The 20,015-nt window shown below is 44.3% G+C and overlaps 1 protein-coding gene across 2 annotated transcripts in view; it reads left to right on the forward strand.

The window, feature by feature from the left end:
• itga11a (integrin, alpha 11a) overlaps positions 1 to 20,015 on the forward strand; it is a 195,205-nt gene that overhangs the window by 65,401 nt on the left and 109,789 nt on the right. For both annotated transcript variants that reach the window (XM_073032614.1, XM_073032615.1), the window contains 4 exons: positions 3,428 to 3,537; positions 5,454 to 5,545; positions 15,081 to 15,195; positions 19,542 to 19,669. In XM_073032614.1, the coding sequence (XP_072888715.1) occupies positions 3,428 to 3,537; positions 5,454 to 5,545; positions 15,081 to 15,195; positions 19,542 to 19,669 (445 nt within the window). The remainder of the gene's footprint in view (positions 1 to 3,427; positions 3,538 to 5,453; positions 5,546 to 15,080; positions 15,196 to 19,541; positions 19,670 to 20,015) is intronic.

A 20,015-nucleotide genomic window follows, 5' to 3' on the forward strand; every position in this document is an offset into this window, starting at 1 on the left:
ACAAACGTAGATTATAAATGCACTTTGAATCTTTGAATAAGAGATTCAGGTAGATTATCTTTCTCTCAGGGTCTTAATGCCCAGTAACAGAGGACGTGAGAAGGGTAAGTTCAATGGAGATGTGAGGGGCGAGTTTTTTTACACAGGGAATAGTGAGGCCTGGAATGTGCTGCTTGGGGTGGTAGTCAAGGTAAATATGTATATGATTCTTAGATAGGTTCCTGAATGAGCAGAGAATGGGGGGATGGTGACATTGTGTAGGCAGAAGGGATTCATTTAGTTAGGCAATTAATTACTAGGTTAATTAGTTTGGCACAACACTGGAACTGTTTCTGTGCTGTACTGCTCTAAACTTCAATGGAAGTTTCTCAGTGAATTGGATTTAGTTTTTTCTTTACTGTTGATGTGCTTTAGATAGATAGATAGATAGATAGATAGATACTTTATTCATCCCCAAGGGGAAATTCAATGTTCCTCCAGTATGATATCACATAAACACAAGACAGACCAAGACTAACTGACCAAAAAAACCACATAATTATAACATACAGTTACAACAGTGCAAAGCAATACCATAATTTGATAAGAGCAGACCATAGGCACGGTAAAAAAAAGTCTCAAAGTCCCAGATAGCCCATCATCTCACGCAGATGGCAGAAGGAAGAAACCTCCAACGTGGCAAAACTTCCCGATGCAGCCTCTGGAAGCACCCGAGCACAGCCAACTGTGAGTCCGTCCGAAAACTTCCGACAACTTCGTGCCTCCGACCAGCCCTCCGACACCGAGCACCGAGCACCATCTCTGCCGAGTGCTTCAACCCCGGCTCCGGCCACCAAGCAACAGGCAAAGCCGAGGATTCGGGGCCTTCCTCTCTGGAGATCTCTCCGATCGCTCAGTAGCAGCGTCAGCAGCACAGGCATGTCAGAAGTTTCGCCAGATGTTCCTCCGTGCTTCACACATCCGTCTCAATCAAATCAGGATTGTGCACGGCCCCTACTTACAGATAACGGATATTCCTTACTGGAGTGGCCGCTGCGACCTGCGTCGTCGCGCCGCCATCTTGATGTTTATTTTGGTTTACAAAGAAGAAAATGACCGCTCAGATTGATTGATTAAACCTTGCTCCTGATCTTTACAGTGGCCAAGTAGGTTATAAGAAGCAATATGATGCTTGTTGAGGCAATTCCAGATTTTGGAGCCTAAGCAGTTTAAAGCTGAGCTGCCATTAGTTGAGAGATTGAAACAGGGATTAAGCAAGGCCAGAATAGGTAGAGTGCAGAGAATTTGGAGTGATTATTGAGCCAGGCAGCTGTGCAGAAGTGGGATGGCTGAGACAATGAAACAGAGTTTAAAATTTTAACTCTGACACCTTCACTATGGAGGCATGTCCCTTAATTTTACAAAGGACTGAGCCCTGAAGTGTGTGATGAAGCTGTAGAGTCAGGGGTTGTCCTGGTGTCCTCCCAAGTTCGGCCTGGGAGAAAATGGGATTTCCACAATGACTGCAAAACCCAGCGAACCCAGGGCAGAAGTGGTCCCTGTACTTGTCTGGGACAGAGTAGGGGACAAAGGTGGCTCAAGGCTTCTCTTTAAGACCTATAGGAGTACCTGATCCATGACAAAAACTAGCCCTGAAGTACCCTCTTGGGAGGGCTGGTGATATTGAAATCGTAACAGCATAAGGCAATAGGAGCTGGAGTGGCCCATCTGCCCTCTCTGGAATGTCCCACCATTGAATATGATCATGGCTGATCTGCCTCAGTTTGTTATAGTCCTTTATTCCCTTATCTTTCAAAGCCATCCTTTGACCACCCATTCAGGGGCACCATTGGGATTAGCTCTGTGTAACTAAAGAAAGAATCCATTGCAAGCTGACAGTTTAGCCGCTACACTAACAATTAATGCACACTCATTTCGGCTCAATAAAGTGGAAATATAGTTGTTTCTGGTCTCAGCCACTCCAACCTACAAGAGTGTGTTGAAAAGAGCAAAAAATATTATTTTTAAGAAGAACCATCACAAAATAACACTGTCCACCCATCCATGATTAAGCACAAGAGACTCTGTAGGAGCTGGAGTCTCTTGGAAAAATTCCAAGAAATCTTGGACCCATTGTGGAAGGAACTCAGCAGGCCCGGAGCATCTGGGGAAGGAAATAAACAGTCAATATTTTGGGTCGAAATCCTTCTTCAGGACTGGAAAAGTAGGGGGGCAGAAGCCAGAATAAGAAAATGGGGCTTGGGGGGGGGGGGGAGGATTAGAAGATGGTAGGTGATAGGGGAGACCAGCTGAGGGGGAATGTGGGTAGGTGGTGGAGTAAGAAGCTGGGAAGTGATAGAGAGAAGAGGTAAAGGGTTGAAGAAGTAGGAATCTAAAAGGAGAGGAGAGTAGACCATGGAAGAACAGGAAAGAGGAGGAGATGTGCTGCTTGGAAGGTTGATATCAGGATAGTGGGATCAGGAAGTGGGCCAATGCTGATCTTAACAAGCCCTCCCACAGCTCAATTATCTGAGTTGGGAGAGGTTACAGGGAACTCAGAGGGTCCTGAAGCTTTAAGGGGTTGCAGAGGTGGGGAATACTCATGCCATGGGGGGATCCAAAAACAAGGATGTTTTTTTTTTAGAGATAGCAGAGATTGTGCAGATGCTGGAAATCCAGAAATCCACACAAAAAGTTGGATCACCTCCCATTCTGTCTCAGATATGAATTAAAAATAACATTACAATTAGATTTTAAAACAATCCTGTTAAGAACTCCAACCTGACATCCAGACATCAATTTCTCCAACTTTTGATAATTTTCCCCTTCCCCTTCTCTCATTTCCTATTCCCCACTCTGGCTCCCCTCTTACCCCTTCTCTTCACCTATCCATCACCTCCTTCTGGTTCCCCTCCTCCTTCCATTTTTCCTATGGTTCACTCTCCTCTCCTATCAGATTCCTCCTTCTTACTTCATCCCCCCTGCTCCGCCCACCCATCTTCCCTCTCCCCGGCTTCACCTACCACCTTCCAGATCATACTCCTCCCCCTGTCCCCCACTTTCTTATTCAGGCTTTTCCCCCTTCCTTTCCTGATGAAGGGGCCGAGCCCGAAATGTTAACAGTTAATTCCCCTCCACAGATGCTGCTTACCTGCTTGAGTTCCTGCTGAATTTTGCGTGCGATACTGAGGATTTTGAAGGCAGAGCTTGGTTCAGTGTGACGCTGAATGGGACATGATGAATAGAGTGGAAGAAGTCTCGGTGGATCATGAATGATAGGGGAAGGAAAAGACACACCAGATCAGGCAGCATCTGTGGCAAGAGATTTGAGGCTGTAAACGCCTTGACAAAACAGTCTGGGCTGATTGGGTGAATGGCCTGTTTGTGGGCTACCTGTTCTGAAGGAACATTTGGTTATTTACCTGTCCTCTCTCCTACTCTGCGACAGGCTTCTCGTCGGTGCCCCTTGGGCCAGCGTTGGAAAACAGAAGACCGGCGATGTGTACCGGTGTCCAGTGAAAAACCAGACTAGCTACGGATGTGGAAAGCTCAATCTAGGTATTGTATATGCCATCGCCTTGGTGATTGTTTCTGTAAAGGGAGTGAGCTGCACTGAGAATAGAAATCCCTCTTCAAAATGAATAAACTAATATTTGATTTGGTTCCCTGAAGTGAGGTAGACATCAGCTTACTGAGATTACAAATGGACTCTTAACTGAAGTGAGAGAGTCCGAACTATGCTTTTTATTTACATATTCATTCACAGGCATGGATACTTGAGCTAAGTACTTTGCTGGACTGTTTTCAAGAGCAGTTCAGAGTCAATGACATTGCTAAATGTCTCAAGTTATGCTGAAGCTAGACAGCAAAGACACCAGACTCCCTCCTCTAAAGCTAGAAGAGTTTTCAATGCAATTCAATAGTTCCTTAGTCAGTGTCACCAACATCTATCCTTGAAATTATTTATTTTAATTTAAATTCCGCTGTTGCTGTACTGGGATTTCAAATCCACAGTCAGATCATTAGGCCAGCTCTCTAGATTGTGAACTTTATAACTGTTACTATGCCCAGAGGGATATTACGTAAATAGTGGGGCATTAATGCACATATATATGACACTGTGGAGAAGTAACAAATCACGTGGGACATAGACAGAGTGAATGCACCCACAGTCTTTCTCCCAGGGTTAGGGTCATAGAATCATAGCATAGCACCAAAACAAGCCCTTTGGTCCATATAGACCATACCATGGGACTTGAGGTTTAATGTTTTTGCCATTTGTAGGATTTGTTTTTCTTCATGTGGAGGGGTTTGATGTCCTTGTTATGGTTGGGTTTTTTTTCTCGCGCGGGGTGGGTTGACGATCGTGTTGCCACTTGCAAGATTTGTTTTTTTTTGTGCAGGGGGCGGTTGATGTTTTTCTTAGAATGACTACCATGATGTTCTTTGTTCTGTGGCTATCTGGACAGATGAATCTCATAGTTGTAAACTGCATACATTGTAGGCCTCCGTTAGTCTCGATAGACCACGGATTTTCACTTTGGGCAAGCCTGGGCAAGGTTTTTTTTATGGAAGACCGGCAGTTGCCCAAGCTGCAAGTCTCCCCTCTCCACGCCACCAAAGGGAAGGGCATTAGGACCCATAGAGCTTGGCACCGGTGACGTCGCAGAGCAATGTGTGGTTAAGTGTCTTGCTCAAGGACACACACACAGCCTCAGCCAAGGCTCGAACTAGCGACCTTCAGACAGACAGACATACTTTATTGATCCCGAGGGAAATTGGGTTTCGTTACAGTCGCACCAACCAAGAATAGTGTAGAAATATAGCAATATAAAGCCATAAATAATTAAATAATAGTAAGTTAATCATGCCAAGTGGAAATAAGTCCAGGACCAGCCTATTGGCTCAGGATGTCTAACACTCCAAGGGAGGAGTTGTAAAGTTTGATGGCCACAGGCAGGAATGACTTCCTATGACTCTCAGTGTTACATCTCGGTGGAATGAGTCTCTGGCTGAATGTACTCCTGTGCCTAACCAGTACATTATGGAGTGGATGGGAGACATTGTCCAAGATGGCATGCAACTTGGACAGCATCCAAGACGAACGCCTTAACCACTTGTCCACGCACCAACACACTGCATACATACTTTGGTATTAAATGAACCTTTGAACCTTCACTCTCATCAAGCTGCCCCGGGACCGTAGCCTTCCATATCCCCACCATCCATGTACTGTGCCTGTCCAAGCTTCTCATAAACATTGAAATTGAGTTTGCATGCACCACTTGCACTGGCAGTTCACTCCACACTCTCACATCTCTCGGAGTGAAGAACTTTCCCGTCATGTTCTCATTAAACTTTACACCTTTCCCTCTTAACCCATGACCTCCAGTTGTAGTTGTAGGGTTGGTTTAAAGTAATTCACTGCTGGGGTTGGACTGGTCTAATCTACTGCTGTTTTTTTTTCACCCAAGGAAGGGTATCTCTCCCCTACGTATCAGAGCACAAAGATAACATGCGCCTTGGGATGACATTAACCAGCAACCCACAGGATCACTCCTTTGTGGTAAGACCTCTGTTTCTTTTAAAACTTTGTTATACACTCTGTGGCCACTATATTAGGCACACCTGCTCATTAATACAAATATCTAATCAGCCAATCATCTGGCAGCATCTCAATGCATGAAAGCATGCAGACATGGTCAAGAGGTTCAGCTGTTGTTCTGACCAAACGTCAGAATGGGGAAGAAATGTGATCGGAGTGACTTTGACTGTGGAATGATTGTTGGTTCCAGATGGGGTAGTTTGAGTATCTCAGAAACTGCAGATCTCCTAGGATTTTCATGAACAACGGTCTCTAGAGTTTATAGAGAAAGGTGTGAAAAACAACAAAAACCTCCAGTGAGCGGCAGTTCTGTGTGTGAAAGCACCTTGCTAATATGAGAATGGCCAGACTGGTTCAAGCAGACAGGTAGGTGACAGTAATTCAAATAACCAAGCATTATTTTGAACAAGTGGTGTTCAGAAAAGCATAGCTAAACACACAACTCGTTGAACCTTGAAGTGGATAGGCTACGGCAGCAGAAGACCAGGGCCGTGCACTCAGTGGTCATTTTTTTAGGTAGAGGAGGCTCCTAATAAAGAGGCCATTGAGTTTATATTGACACACTAATATTCAGAAGTTGCAATTTGAGGAGAGACTGTGCAGAATGGGTGGCACCATAACATTGCAGTTATCATAATGATATTACAGCACCAGCAACCCAAGTTCAATTCCACCACTGATCCCAATGCTACCATGCCAACCCATTATCTATTCACCATCAGACTGGATGGCAAGATGGAGATTCACCTCTACCAAAGGAGGTGTAAGGTGCTCCTTCCTTCTGCTAGCCTGCAGGTCACCCTTGGGCAAGGTGTAGCACCTGCTTAGCCCCCCACCCCCCAATCAGGGTCATGTGAAACCATGGGAGCAGGTGGTGGATGGTCGTATGAGCAAGTCCTGGTTATGTGACCACTGATGCCAGGCAGACAATCTCTGAAGAGTATAGATAATGGCTGGGATCGCTTGTCCTGTAAAGACATGGCCCAGAAGAAGGCAATGGCCAACCAATCCTGTAGAAAAAATTTCCAAGAACAATCGTGGTCATGGTAAAGACCATGATCGCCCACATCATACAGCATGGCACATAATGATGATGTCATACAACACGGGACATAATGATGATGATCATATTGCAGCCTTGGATCCTGCTGTGCACAAATTTCAGCAGGACTCCATTCAATTCAGCACCAGAAACCCGCACTGGCTGGAGTGTGCGTTGGCTCGATAAAAATGCTCCTGGTAAGGGTTGCTTGATAAACAAATGGGAGCTCAGCCTCAACTGAACTGTTTGTCTCCTGACCCAAGGGAGAAGGGAGCTAAATATAACAGCCAGTGCTGCAGGCTGGCTCTTTGCCACTGCTGAACACACACTGTACATTCAATGGGGACTGTGTTCAGACTGTGTCTCAGCACCACCCCAGTGCTGCCTTTAACAACAGGCCCACTCGGATGTGGTTAGGAATCTTTCCCAAAATCCAATTGGCTTCAGTGCAGGGCATTTGTTTCCATCCTTTTCTGCTCTTTATTTTTCTTCAATGTTTATTATTTAATCTGTCAAGGCTCCTGAACCCAACAGAGGAAGCCAGTTGTACTGATACCAGCTAAAACTGGTGTTAACCCTAGCTGATGATTGTGCGTCTCTGTGCTGCTTTGAGGAAGTGTGTGTTGGTGTCGGTGGATTGGAGTGGGGAGTTTTGCATGTGTGGGCTTGGTTGGAGTTGGGTCGGTGGGTGTAAGTATGTATGTGTGTGTGTGTGGGCTTGTGTGTGTACACAGTAACATTGGTGTGCAAACTGATTTGTGCGTGTGTGTGAGACAGAGGTGTCCATGTGTGACCTTCTGTGAGTGTGAGGAAATGCTTGTATGTGTCTGTGAGGGAACAACTGTGTGCAAGAGATCAGTTACCTTCATGCCATGTGTGTGGTGGTCGTTGGGAGAGGGTTGTCTTAAATGTCTGTGTGTGTTTGAGAGGGAGCAGTTGTCTGAGATCAGTTGCGTGTGTGTGTGTGTTTATTGGGGGGTGGTTTGCATGTCTCTGTGTGTTTCAGAAGGAGCAGTTGTGTGTTCATGCATAGGGTGTTTGAAAATCAATTTTCCAGAGAGATGGTGGAAGTTGTTCCCACTGGCAGGAGAATTGATAAACAGGGAGTTTGTGTTTAAATGTCCAGGCAAGTGATCCATTTGGCAGAGGAGGAGCAATGATTTACCCACTGCTTTGTCGTAACCTGAAATACACTCTCTGAGAGGAGGGGAAAGTGGAACTTGGATATATATACTCAAAGATGAAAAGGTTTCAGTACTGTAGAGAGTTGGGGTGTAGTGAAACATGGTAAATATTCCAGGGGATTCAGCTGAGGTACAATGGGCAGGATGAGTTCATCATGTGTGGCATGGATTCATTCACATTCTCTTCTATTGTTGGGCTCAGGACCTCCTTCAAGTTACTCTCCTTACGGCGGCAACTCCAGCAAATAAACCCAGAGTGAGAAAGCATGGGCACTTGCACCTCGAGTTGTTGAGAGAGCACTACAACTCTGAAGCTGCCTCCTCAACCCCTCTGGGCCTTGCTAAGCTGTTATTCTCTCTCGTCCCATCAACTCCCACCTGAACCACAGCTCTCCATACCCCTCCCATCCATGTACCTATCCAAACATGTCTTAGATGTTGCGATCGAACCCTGACCCAACACTTCCACATTTGCACCTCCCCCTGAGTGAAGAAGTTCCCCTCATACATTGTATTCTACCTTTCACCCATTACCTATGGCATCTTGTTCGAGTCTCACCAAAACCTCAGTGGAAAAAGCCTGTATGCATTTATGTCTAAACCCCTCATAATTTAGTATAACATCCATAGAACTTCTCACAATTTAGGATAGCGCCAGACCTTGGGCTGCCAGGGGTGGTAAACCTATGACACGTGTGCCCAAAGCGGCATGCACAAAACCTTTGTTGGCACTAGACGTGCAGTGCCACCTCTCAATCCTTTAAATCCCTCCATTAATTAAAAGGTACACAATGATTATCTTTACTGTCACACAGAGCAGTGAATTATTTTTTGCAACCCAAGAGCAATGAGATGTTTTCACAGGAATTGTTTCACACCGGCTTGGTGCCAGCTAGATATTTGTGAGAACATGTGATGTTGAATGATATGTTCTGAAATCCTCACAGACCTGGTATTTGAACAGTAAATGGTGGGAATAATGATACCATGTAGAAATTATGTTATTTTTCAACTGTTTTGTTAAAAGATTATAACTGATAATTTTGAACAAGTTTGCTAAAATGCTTCATTGATTTAGAACATAGAACAATATAGCACAGGAACAGGGCATTTGGCCCACAATGTTGTGCCTATCCAGCTAAAACACAAATCAAAAACACCCAAACACTCATCCCTCTTACCTACACCATGTCCGTAGCCCTCCATTTCCTTACATCCATGTGTGTCTCTTAAATGTTTCTTAAAGGCCTCCAATGTATTTGCCTCTACCACCATACCAGGCAGTGCATTCCAGGCATCCACCACTCTGAGTAAAAAAAACTTACCCCTCACATCTCTCTTGAGCCCACACCTTTCACCTTCAATGCAGGCCCTCTGGCATTTGACATTTCAACCCTGGGAAACAGGTGCTCTCTATACACTCTCTGTGCCTCTCATATTCTTATCAACCTTAATCGAATTCTCCCATCAGCCTGCGGCGCTCCAGAGAAAACAACCCAAGTTTTCCCAGCCTGTCATGATAGCACACGCCCTCTAAACCAGGCAGCATCCTGGTGAACCTCTTCTGCACCCTCTCTAAAGCCTCAACATCCTTCCTATAGTGAGGCCACCTGAACTGTATAGAATACTTCAGATGTGGCCTAACCAGTTTTATAATGTTGTAACATAACCTCTTGATTTTTGATCTGAATGCATCAGCTAATAAAAGCAAGCATTCCATAACCCTCTTGACCACCGTATCGACCTGTGTAGCCATCTTAAAGGAGATATGAACTTGGATCCCAAGCTCTCTCTGCTCAGCAACACTGTTAAGTATCAGTGTACTGTCTCCTTGCATTTGCAAATCCCGGATTAAACTCCATCTGGCATTTCTGTTCCCATATCTGCAACTGATCTAACTTATCCTGTATTCTTTGCCACTCTTCCACACTATCCACAACTCCACCAATCATGGTATCAATCGCAAACTTACTAACCCACCATTTGCATTTATATACATCACATTTCAATCTGTCTCTGTTATGCTTTTAATAATGGTAAAAAAATGACTTAACATAAATAAACACAACAATCAATGATAATCTCTGCTTAAAATTACCATGGCAAGCAAGAGACTTCTTCAGAATATTATCATCAAATTGAGCACATGCTCTCAAAAAGGTTACTATGCAGTATGTCCCGTACAGTATACAGTATTACAGGGTGGCGAGGTGGAGATGTCTCTCTCTCACAGGAGCTGTAAAGCACGCCTTGTCTCCCTGTATTGTGTGTAGTTCTGGTCACCTACCTACAAGGAAAGATACCAATAAGATTGAGACTGCAGAGAGATTTCACATGGATTTTTCCAGGGCTTGAGGAGCTAGGTTATAGGGAAAGGTTGAATAGGTTCGGACTTTATTCCCTGGAGGGTAGGAGAATGAGGGGGAATAAAATAGACATACAGGTGGCGCCCGTTTTTCAAACATTCGCTTTACGATAGCTCGCTGTTACGAAAGACCTACATTAGTACCTGTTTTCGCTAACCAAAGAAGATTTTCGCTTTTGCGAGAAAAAGATGCCCGCTTTATACGTGTGTTTACCCGGAGAAAGACTCCCATGACCATGAAGCCTTGTGTGGGCAGTTGTGTGCGCAAGTGTGTATGTGCGTATGTGTGTACACATGTACGTACGTATGCGTGAACATGCGTAGGCGCGTACGTGCCGATTTCTTTTCTCTCCAAATCGATGTTGGCTCGCTGTCTTCCCGATTTTGATAAGTGAAACTACACCGTACATACAATATTTCTACTTTATATAGGCTGTATATTTATCATATCATTCCTGCTTTTACTATATGTTAGTGTTATTTTAGGTTTTATGCATTATTTGGTTTGATTTGGTAGGTTATTTTTTGGGTCTGGGAATACTCAAAAATTTTTCCCATATAAATTAATGGTAATTGCTTCTTCGCTTTACAACATTTCAGTTTACAAACGGTTTCATAGGAACACTCTACCTTCGGATAGCGGGGGAAACCTGTATACAAAATTATGAGAGGTATTGATAGTGGTGGTGGGCTGGGGATACATCTCTACCAAAGAAGGTGTAAGGCATTCGTTCCCTCTGCTAACTTTCAGGTCACCCTTGGGCAAGGTGTAGCACCTGCTTAGGACTGGATGGTTGAAGGAGGACAGTTCAATCAATTCCTCTGCTCCCAAATAATAAGCAGGGTCACATGAAACCATGGGAGCAGATGATGAATGGTCTTATGAGCACCTGACACATATCACAAGTCCTGGATATGTGACCACAGATGCCAGGCAGACAGTCTCTGAAGGATATGGATAATGGCTGGGGACATCTGTCTTGTAAAGACACTGTCCAGAAGAAGACAATGGCAAACTCTTCCGTAGAAAAAAAATGCCAAGAACAGTCATAGTCATGGAAAGACCATGATCACCCACGTCATACGACATGACACATAACGAACACTGCAATATGTATCTACTTTGCTGCCTTAAGTGCATCTGCTCTGAATTAGTTGATCTCGACTGGTAGGACTGGGTGGTTGATAGGGGATAGGTCAATTGGTTCCTCTGCTCCCAGTTAGTGAGCAGTTACTGACCTCAAGTCATTACATTGACAATGTCTGTAAATTGCAACGGAGTCATAATGCAAAGATTTTTACTCCCTCACGTTGTGGGATGGATGTAAGACTTAAATAATCTCTAAGTTCAAGGGATGCCCCCCAGGATTGGGCTGCATGCATCCTCCCTCCACGGCCGATTAAAAACAGTCCAGCTTTGGCATTGACTTAAGAATGGGTGGGACTTCTCTCACTGAGAGACAGTTTCAGTCGCTGAATGCAGTTTCATGTAATTGTTCATCCAAAAGGGATTCCCAAAGGTTGCCTCTGAATAAAATCTCTCGGCAGAAATGCCTTCTGCTTCCACTCTACTGGTTTTCCTTCACTGGAAATGTGATTCCAGGAAAACTTCGGAATTTGGGAAACAAAATCAGCAAGTGCTCATCAGGTCAGGTGTCATCCGTAGATAGTCATGGAGTCATAGAAAAGTACAGCACAGAAACAGGCCCTTCGGCCCATCTAGTCCATGCTGAAACTATTTAAACTGCCTCCTTCCATCTACCTGCATGAGATTCAAAGCCCTACCATCCATGTACCTATCCAAACTTCTCTTAAGTGTTGAAATCGAGTTTGCATGCACCACTTATGCTGGCAGCTGGTTCCACATTCTCACCACCCTCTGAGCGAAGAAGTTTCCCCTCATGTTTTCCTTAAACTTTTCACTTTTCACCTTTAGCACATTACCTCTGGTTGTAGTCCCACCCGACAATAGTGGAAAAAACCTTTTTGCATTTGCCCTATCTATACTCCTCATAATCTGGTATACCTCAATCAAATCTCCCCTCAATCTTCTACATTCGAAGGAATAAAGAGAAAGAATTAAGTTGATGACCCACCCAGTCCTCAGTTTTTTTAAAAAAAAAAGAACAACCTGAAATGTTAGCTCAGTTTCTTTCCACAGAGGCTGGCTGACCTGCTGAGTGTGTGCAGCAATTTCTATTTTTATTTCAGGTTCCCAGCATCTGCAGTATTTTGATTTTCGGAGCAAGAATGAGAGAGGTTGCAATGTCGTGCCCCACGCCCCTCATGGAGGATGGAATGAGAAACAATCTCAGATAGATTTATCATCCACATCACTTGTTCGTTTACATTACTGTGCAAAAGTTTTAGGCACATATTTATAGCTAGGGTGCCTGAGACATTTGCACAGTACTGTATTTGTCAACGAGGAGCAGAAAGCAAGGTTGTAAATCAGGGAGGAACAAAGAATGTTCAGAATGGCATGGGTGGAGCACTGCGGGAACGGTGTGGGACAGGTGGTAGAGAAGGAGTTCCTGGGGTGACACAGGTGTAGACAGACCCAGCCCTGAGACACCAGACTGGATCATTTGATTCCAAACAATTGGTTTATTGATCATTACAACATGTCCCTCTGGTGCTTCCCACTCTCTCCCCTCTCCCTTCCCCTTTTCCCAACCATGATCCCCCCCTCTCCCTGTCCCCTTCCCACTCTAATTCCACAACAGAGACCCCTATCAGAATATTCTACTTTTAATTCTTTCAACGCCGCAGACGTCACCAAAATGAGGCAGCTACTCATGCAAACAAAAGAAATTTTCAATGAGATGACTACATGAGTGATCAAAGTTATGGGATGCAATGTGGGGAAATGGCAACTACATAAACATTAATTCAATGATACACCAGTCATAAGGATATAGCATTTAGTTATTGACAGGTTAGATAAGCAGGAAAGATCTTCTGCAGTACTGTACTGTATAAAAGTCTTAGGCACATGTTCATAGCTAGGGTGACTAAGACTTTTGCACAGTGCAATATTTTATGTCTTTCCAGTTACCAAATAACACTTAATACTACTGAGCTAATACAAAGCTAAATATTCTTACCTTTATTCCTATATTATTTTTACCTATATTCTAACCTTCGGTTAGCCCTGACAAAGGGTCTCAGCCCGAAACATCGACAGTGCTTCTCCTATAGATGCTGCCTGGCCTGCTGTGTTCCACCAGCATTTTGTGTGTGTTGTTGTCTAAATATTCTTATGTTTCTGTTTCCCAGCCACCTACCTATTCTAACCAATATGCAGTACTGTGCAAAAGTTTTAGGCATCTTAGCTGTAAATACAATATATACATATTTTTGGCAATAAGGTTCCAATGATGCACTGTCTCTGGAAGATCCTAAATATCTGAGCAGAGGCCAAAAGAGCAGTTCATGGTCTCGTGTGATACTGGTAATTAAATTGAGGTCTAGGATTGTTTGCATTCAGCAGCAGTCTCGTGAAGGAGGCTGGCTGGGGTCAGCCATCTTTCCCACGAGGCTCACAACCTCTGTCATGTGTTTAATTTCAGAGATGGAAATGATGAGGAAAGACTTTGGAATTGGCTCTGACCCAACATTCACAGAAGTTCTGGAAGCAAGCTCCCATTAAAAACGAAGGCCATACACCCAATATCTTGCAGACACTCATGAAGACATTATCATTGTCCGTCACCTTCTCTTGTTCTCATTTACTGAATTTGAATTAATTGCTTGGTTATTGAAGAAGAATACTTTAATTTTACGTTCAAAGGTTTTCACTACAGTTATTTGACAAAGTTACAACTTGCACTTATATAAGCAACACACACAAAATGCTGGTGGAATGCAGCAGGCCAGGCAGCATCTATAGGGAGAAGCACTGTTGATGTTTTGGGCCGAGACCCTTCATCAGGACTAACTGAAAGGAAAGATAGTAAGAGATTAGAAAGTAGGAGGGGGAGGGGAAAATGCATTTATATAGTGCCTTTGAGAGAGCAATAAATTCGCCAAAGTGCTTCATAGGAGTGTATTCAAATAAGCTATGTAAGGAGGCTTTGTAGCAAGTGTTTGACAACTTGGTCAGAGTTGCTGGTATTAAGGACCTTCTCAAAGAAGAAAGAGAAAGGAGAGAGAAAGAGAGTGAGAATGCAACAGACAGAGGAAGAGTGTGTGTGAGTGAGAGTGGGTGTGTGAAAGAAAGAGTGAGTGCATGACAGAGGAAGGAAAAGAACATGTGCAAGAGAAAGAGTGAGTGTGTAAGAACGATAGAGAAATGAGTGAGAAAGAGAGAGTGAATATGAGAAAGGGAGAGCAACTAAATGTGTGTGAGAAAAAGGGGAGAGATAGAGAGAGAGTGAGAGTGTGTGTGTGTTGTGGGAAGGTTTAGGAAGTGAATTCCATAAGCCTGATCGGTTGGCAACTGAAACCAGGGACACCAGTGTGGATTGATTAACATCAGGGGGGGTCCTGGAAGCTAGATGTGGGGCATTCAGTTACTTTCATGAGCGTCCATGAGATTTGCCGCAAATTCAATGCTACCATTAGCAACAGTGATGAGGCTGGAAGATGGTGTCTTTGTATAAAGTGTCAGTGCTCTAAACTAGGTGCTAACTATTGTTCCATATTTAATATTTTAGTAATATTTGAGTAATCTCGTATAGTGTATATATTGGTTGATTAAGTATTCTTGTTCAGTTAAAATAATTAATTATGGGTTATATGTTTAAGTACGTGAATTGCACATGTCATCACGCCACCACATGATACGTGCGCGCCTCACTGAAAGTAGAACATTTCGGACCCCCTTGTCTTCATTTGAATAGTTTAATGTTTTGAAGTTACAAAACATAACAACCTTGTCCTTGGTTTCTGCTTTCTCCACAGACCTGCGGGCCGCTCTGGTCTCACGAGTGTGGAAGCTCCTACTACAGCACCGGCATCTGCTGCAAGATCAGCTCCAACTTCAAAAGTGCACGGGCCTTTGCACCCGCCATCCAGCGTACGATAACCATCCCCATCGCGTTCCAGCCCTGTTTTTAGTGCTTAAGGCAATGTGGTGTCTGGCCTAATGCTCTCCCAGATGGAGGGGAAGAATACAAATACTTGTAGAATCATAGAAGGGCTGTGACAGTGAAGGAGCCCTTCAGCCTTTTAGATCTGTGTGGGCTATGAGCTACTCCCCTCCACTTCCCCCATTGTCCTGTAACTTATTCCCTCTCAAGTATCTGTCCAAGATCTACTAGAAGTTGATTGGTTTACATTGGCCTTGCAGGCACTGAGTTCCACAATCTATCTACTCTCTGAGTAGAAAAGGCTTTTTCACTCCTATCGTGCCACCCTCCCTACTACTCTCCCTCCCGGCACTTATCCCTGCAAGCGGCCAAAGTACTACACCTTCCCATTCACCTCAGGATCAGGCTTATTATCACCGGCATTTGACATGAAATTTGTTAACTTAGCAGCAGTTCAATGCAATACATAATACAGAAGAGAAATGATAATAAATAAATAAATAAATAAATTACAGTATATGTATATTGAATAGATTTTAAAAACATGCAAAAACAGATATACTGTGTATTTTTTAAAAAGTGTGGTAGTGTCTAAGGGTTCAATGTCCATTTAGGAATTGGATGGCTGAGGGGAAGAAGCTGTTCCTGAATCACTGAGTGTGTGCCTTCAGGCTTCTGTACCTTCTGTCTGATGATAACAGTGAGAAAAGGGCATCCCTTGGGTGCTGGAGGTCTTTAATAACGGATGCTGCCTTTCTGAGACACTGCTCCCTGAAGATGTCCTGTGTACTTTGTAGGCTAGAACCCAAGATGGAGCTGACTAGATTTACAACCTTCTCCAGCTTCTTTTGGTCCTGTGCAGTAGCCCCTCCATACCAGACAGTGATGCAGCCTGTCAGAATGCTCTCCATGGTACATCTATAGAAGTTTTTGAGTGTATTTGTTGACATACCAAATCTCTTCAAACTCCTAATAAAGTATAGCCGCTGTCTTGCCTTCTTTATAACTACATCGATATGTTGGGACCAGGTAGATCCTTGGAGATCTTGACACCCAGAAACTTGAAGCTGCTCACTTTCTCCACTTCTGATCCCACTATGAGGATTGGTATGTGTTCCTTCGTCTTACCCTTCCTGAAGTTCACAATAAGCTCTTTTGTCTTACTGACATTAAGTGCCAGGTTGTTGTTGCGACACCACTCCACTAGTTGGCGTATCTCACTCCTGTACACCCTCACATCACCACCTGAGATTCTACCAACAATGGTTGTATTGTCAGCAAATTTATAGATGGTATTTGAGCTATGCCTAGCCACACAGTCATGGGTATACAGAGAGTAGAGCAGTGGGCTAAGCACACACCCATGAGGTGCGCCAGTGTTGATCGTCAGTGAGGAGGATATGCTATCACCAATCCACACAGTCTGTGGTCTTCCAGTTTGGAAGTCGAGGATCCAAATGCAAAGGGAGGTATAGAGACCCAGGTTCTGCAACTTCTCAGTCAGGATTGTGGGAATTATGGTATTAAATGCTGTGCTATAGTCAATGAACAGCATCCTGACGTAGGTGTTTGTGTTGTCCAGGTGGTCTAAAGCCGTGTGGAGAGCCATTGAGATTGCGTCTGCCGTTGACCTATTGTGATAGGCAAATTGCAAAGGGTCCAGGTCTTTGCTGAGGCAGGAGTTCAGTCTAGTCATGACCAACCTCTCAAAGCATTTCATCACTGTCGATGTGAGTGCTACCAAGCGATAGTCATTAAGGCAACCCACATTATTCTTCTTAGGCATTGGTATAATAGTTGCCTTTTTGAAGCAAGTGGGAACTTACGCCCAAAGCAATGAGAGGTTGAAAATGTCCTTGAATACACCTGCTAGTTGGTTGGCACAGGTTTTCAGAGTCTTACCAGGTACTCCATCGGGACCTTCCGCCTTGCAAGGGTTCACTCTCTTTAAAGACAGCCTAACATCAGCCTCTGGGACAGAGATCACAGGATCATCAGGTGCAGCAGGGATCTTCAGAGCTGTAGTTGTGTTCTCCCTTTCAATGCGGGCATAGAAGGCATTAAGTTCATCTGGTAGTGAAGCATTGCTGCCATTCATGTTATTGGGTTTCACTTTGTAGGAAATAATGATTTGCAAACCCTGCCAGATGTTGCCTCCAACCTCATTCGAAATTGTCTCTTCACCCTCGAAATAGTCCTCTGCAAATCATACCTGGTTTTCTGGAATAGGCCTGGGTCACCAGACTTGAATGCCACAGATCTAGCTTTCAGCAGACAACGTACCTCCCGGTTCATCCACAGCTTTTGGTTTGGGAATGTACAGTAAGTCTTTGTGGGCACCTCCTCCCTCACCTCCATTCAGGGCCCCATACAGTCCTTCCAGATGAGGCAACGCTTCACCTGAGAACCTGCTGGGGTCATCTATTGTATCCGATGCTCTCAATTAATATACAGACTCCTCTGCATTGGTGACACCCAGTGTAAATTGGGGAACGACTTTGTCAAGCACCTCTGCTCCATCCGCCAAAAGCAGAACTTCCCGATGGCCAAACATTTTAATTCCAATCCTCATTCCCATTCCAATATGCCAGTCCAAGGCCTCTGTTTGTGCCATGATGTGGCCACCCTCAGGGTGGAAGAGCAACACCTTATATTCCATCCGGGTAGCCTCAAACCTGATGGCATGAATATCGATTTCTCCTTCTGGTAAAGATTATTCTCTCCCCCTCCACTGTTCTTCTATTCCCCACTCTGGGTCTCTTGCCTCTTCTCACCTGCCTATCAACTCCCCCGGTGCCCTTCCTCCTTCCCTTTCTCCTATTTTCCACTCTCCTCTCCTATCAGATTCCTTCCTCTCCAACCCTTTATCTTTCCTACCCACCTGGCTTCACCCCTCCCTTCCTGCCCCCACCTTTTTATTCTGGCATCTTCCCCTTTTTTGTCCGGTCCTGAAGAAGGTTCTTGGTCTGAAACATTGACGACTTATTCATTTCCATGGATTCTACCTGACCTGCTGAGTTCCTCGAGTTTTTGTGTGTGTTGCTTTGGATTTCCGGCATCTGTAGAATCTCTTGTGTTTCTGTCACCCATTCACCTGGAACTTTAATCTGTAATCTGAAACTGTGAGCCAAACTGTTGACCGAGTCCTCCCATCTTTCTTTACTGCAAAGACATGAATGCATAGCAGTTAGCGTAACACTTTATAGCACCAGCAACCAGGATTCAATTCCATCCACTGTCCAAAAGGAGTTTGTACAGTCTTAGAAAACTACAGGCCCTTCAACCCATAGAGTCCATGCTGAACCATTTAAATTGCCTAGTTCTATTGACCTGCACCCATAACAGAGCCCGCCACAGCCCTCCCATCCATATAACTCTCCAAACTCCTCTTAAACATGGAAATCAAAATCACATCTGCCACTTGCTCATTCCACACTTTCACCACCCTCTGAGTGAAGAAGTTTTCCCTCATGGTTCCCTTAACATTTCACCTCTCACCCTTAACCCGTGACCTCTGGTTGTAATCTCATCCAACCTCAGTGGAAAAAGCCTCCTTGCATTTATTCTATCTTTACCCCTCATACTTTTGTATACCTCTATCAAATCTCCCCTCAATCTTCTACATTCTAGGGAATAAGGTTCTAACCTATCCAGTCTTTCCTTATAGCTCAGGACTTCCAGTTCCAGCAATCTCCTTGTAAGTTTTCTCCATATTCTTTAAATCTCATTTACATCTTTCCTGTAGGCAGGTGACCAAAACTGCACACAATACTCCAAATTAGACCTCAATAGCAACTTCAACATAACATCCCAACTCCTGTACTCGATAATTCAAAAAGAAAGACAGACAACTCAGGGATAATGGTACAGAGGTTGCACACGATCTTTATCCCAATGAAAAAGAATCAAAAACTGGACAGCAAACATTAAAGAATGAGGGTGAAGATGTAAAAGGATGTGAGGGGAAACTCTCTCACAGAGGGTGGTGCATAACTGGAGCAGGTGCATTGCTTCCAGGAGAAGCTTCATTCAGACTGTGCCTATGGTCTGATGTTTATCTGAAATCCTGCATGCCAAAAACCATTCTAATAAACCTTTTACACACCCGCTGTGGGATCTTAACCTCCTTCCTATAGTGTGTGTCCAAAGTTGGGCGCAATGCTCTAGTCACTAATTGGATGCCACTCAGCCCATCGAGTTGATTGCAGCTTCATGTGGGAGCAGCTGCCAGTAGTTGTGGTCTAGCCAGTGTTTTGTATGACTGGCCTGCATTTGCAGTTTAGAGAGGCAACAGACAGCATGACCTTGAACTTCAGTTGCTTCTTTCCCACAGGTTGCGAGACGTACATGGACATTGTGATAGTTTTGGATGGTTCCAATAGCATTTATCCTTGGTATGAAGTCCAGAATTTCCTGATAAACATTCTGAAGAAGTTTTACATTGGACCTGGCCAAATACGGGTGAGTAGCACTAAGGGCTGCTCCTTTCTCTTGTAATAAATTGGAGTTTGACTCGTCCATACAGTGGGGCTTGTCACTTGTTGCCATGTCAACCCCTCACACATCTAGGGGCTTCTGCCTTAGAGCAGAGGCATTTCAGGGGAAATTCGATGGAGGGAGTCCAAAACAGTAGGGTGAGTAAATTGTGAGTGGAGGGAATGGAAGGAGAGTCATTAACTGGAGACAACACGTCTGTGGTAAGTAGCAACAGACATGGAAGGACTCATCAGTCACTCAGGCAGTGCACTGTAAACACTTCAAACCACTTCTCATAACCCTCCCTTGGCCTCTTTCATTGCAGTGAAAA

This window comes from Hemitrygon akajei, chromosome 30, assembly GCF_048418815.1.
Source record: "Hemitrygon akajei chromosome 30, sHemAka1.3, whole genome shotgun sequence".
Classification (NCBI taxonomy): Eukaryota; Metazoa; Chordata; class Chondrichthyes; order Myliobatiformes; family Dasyatidae; genus Hemitrygon; species Hemitrygon akajei.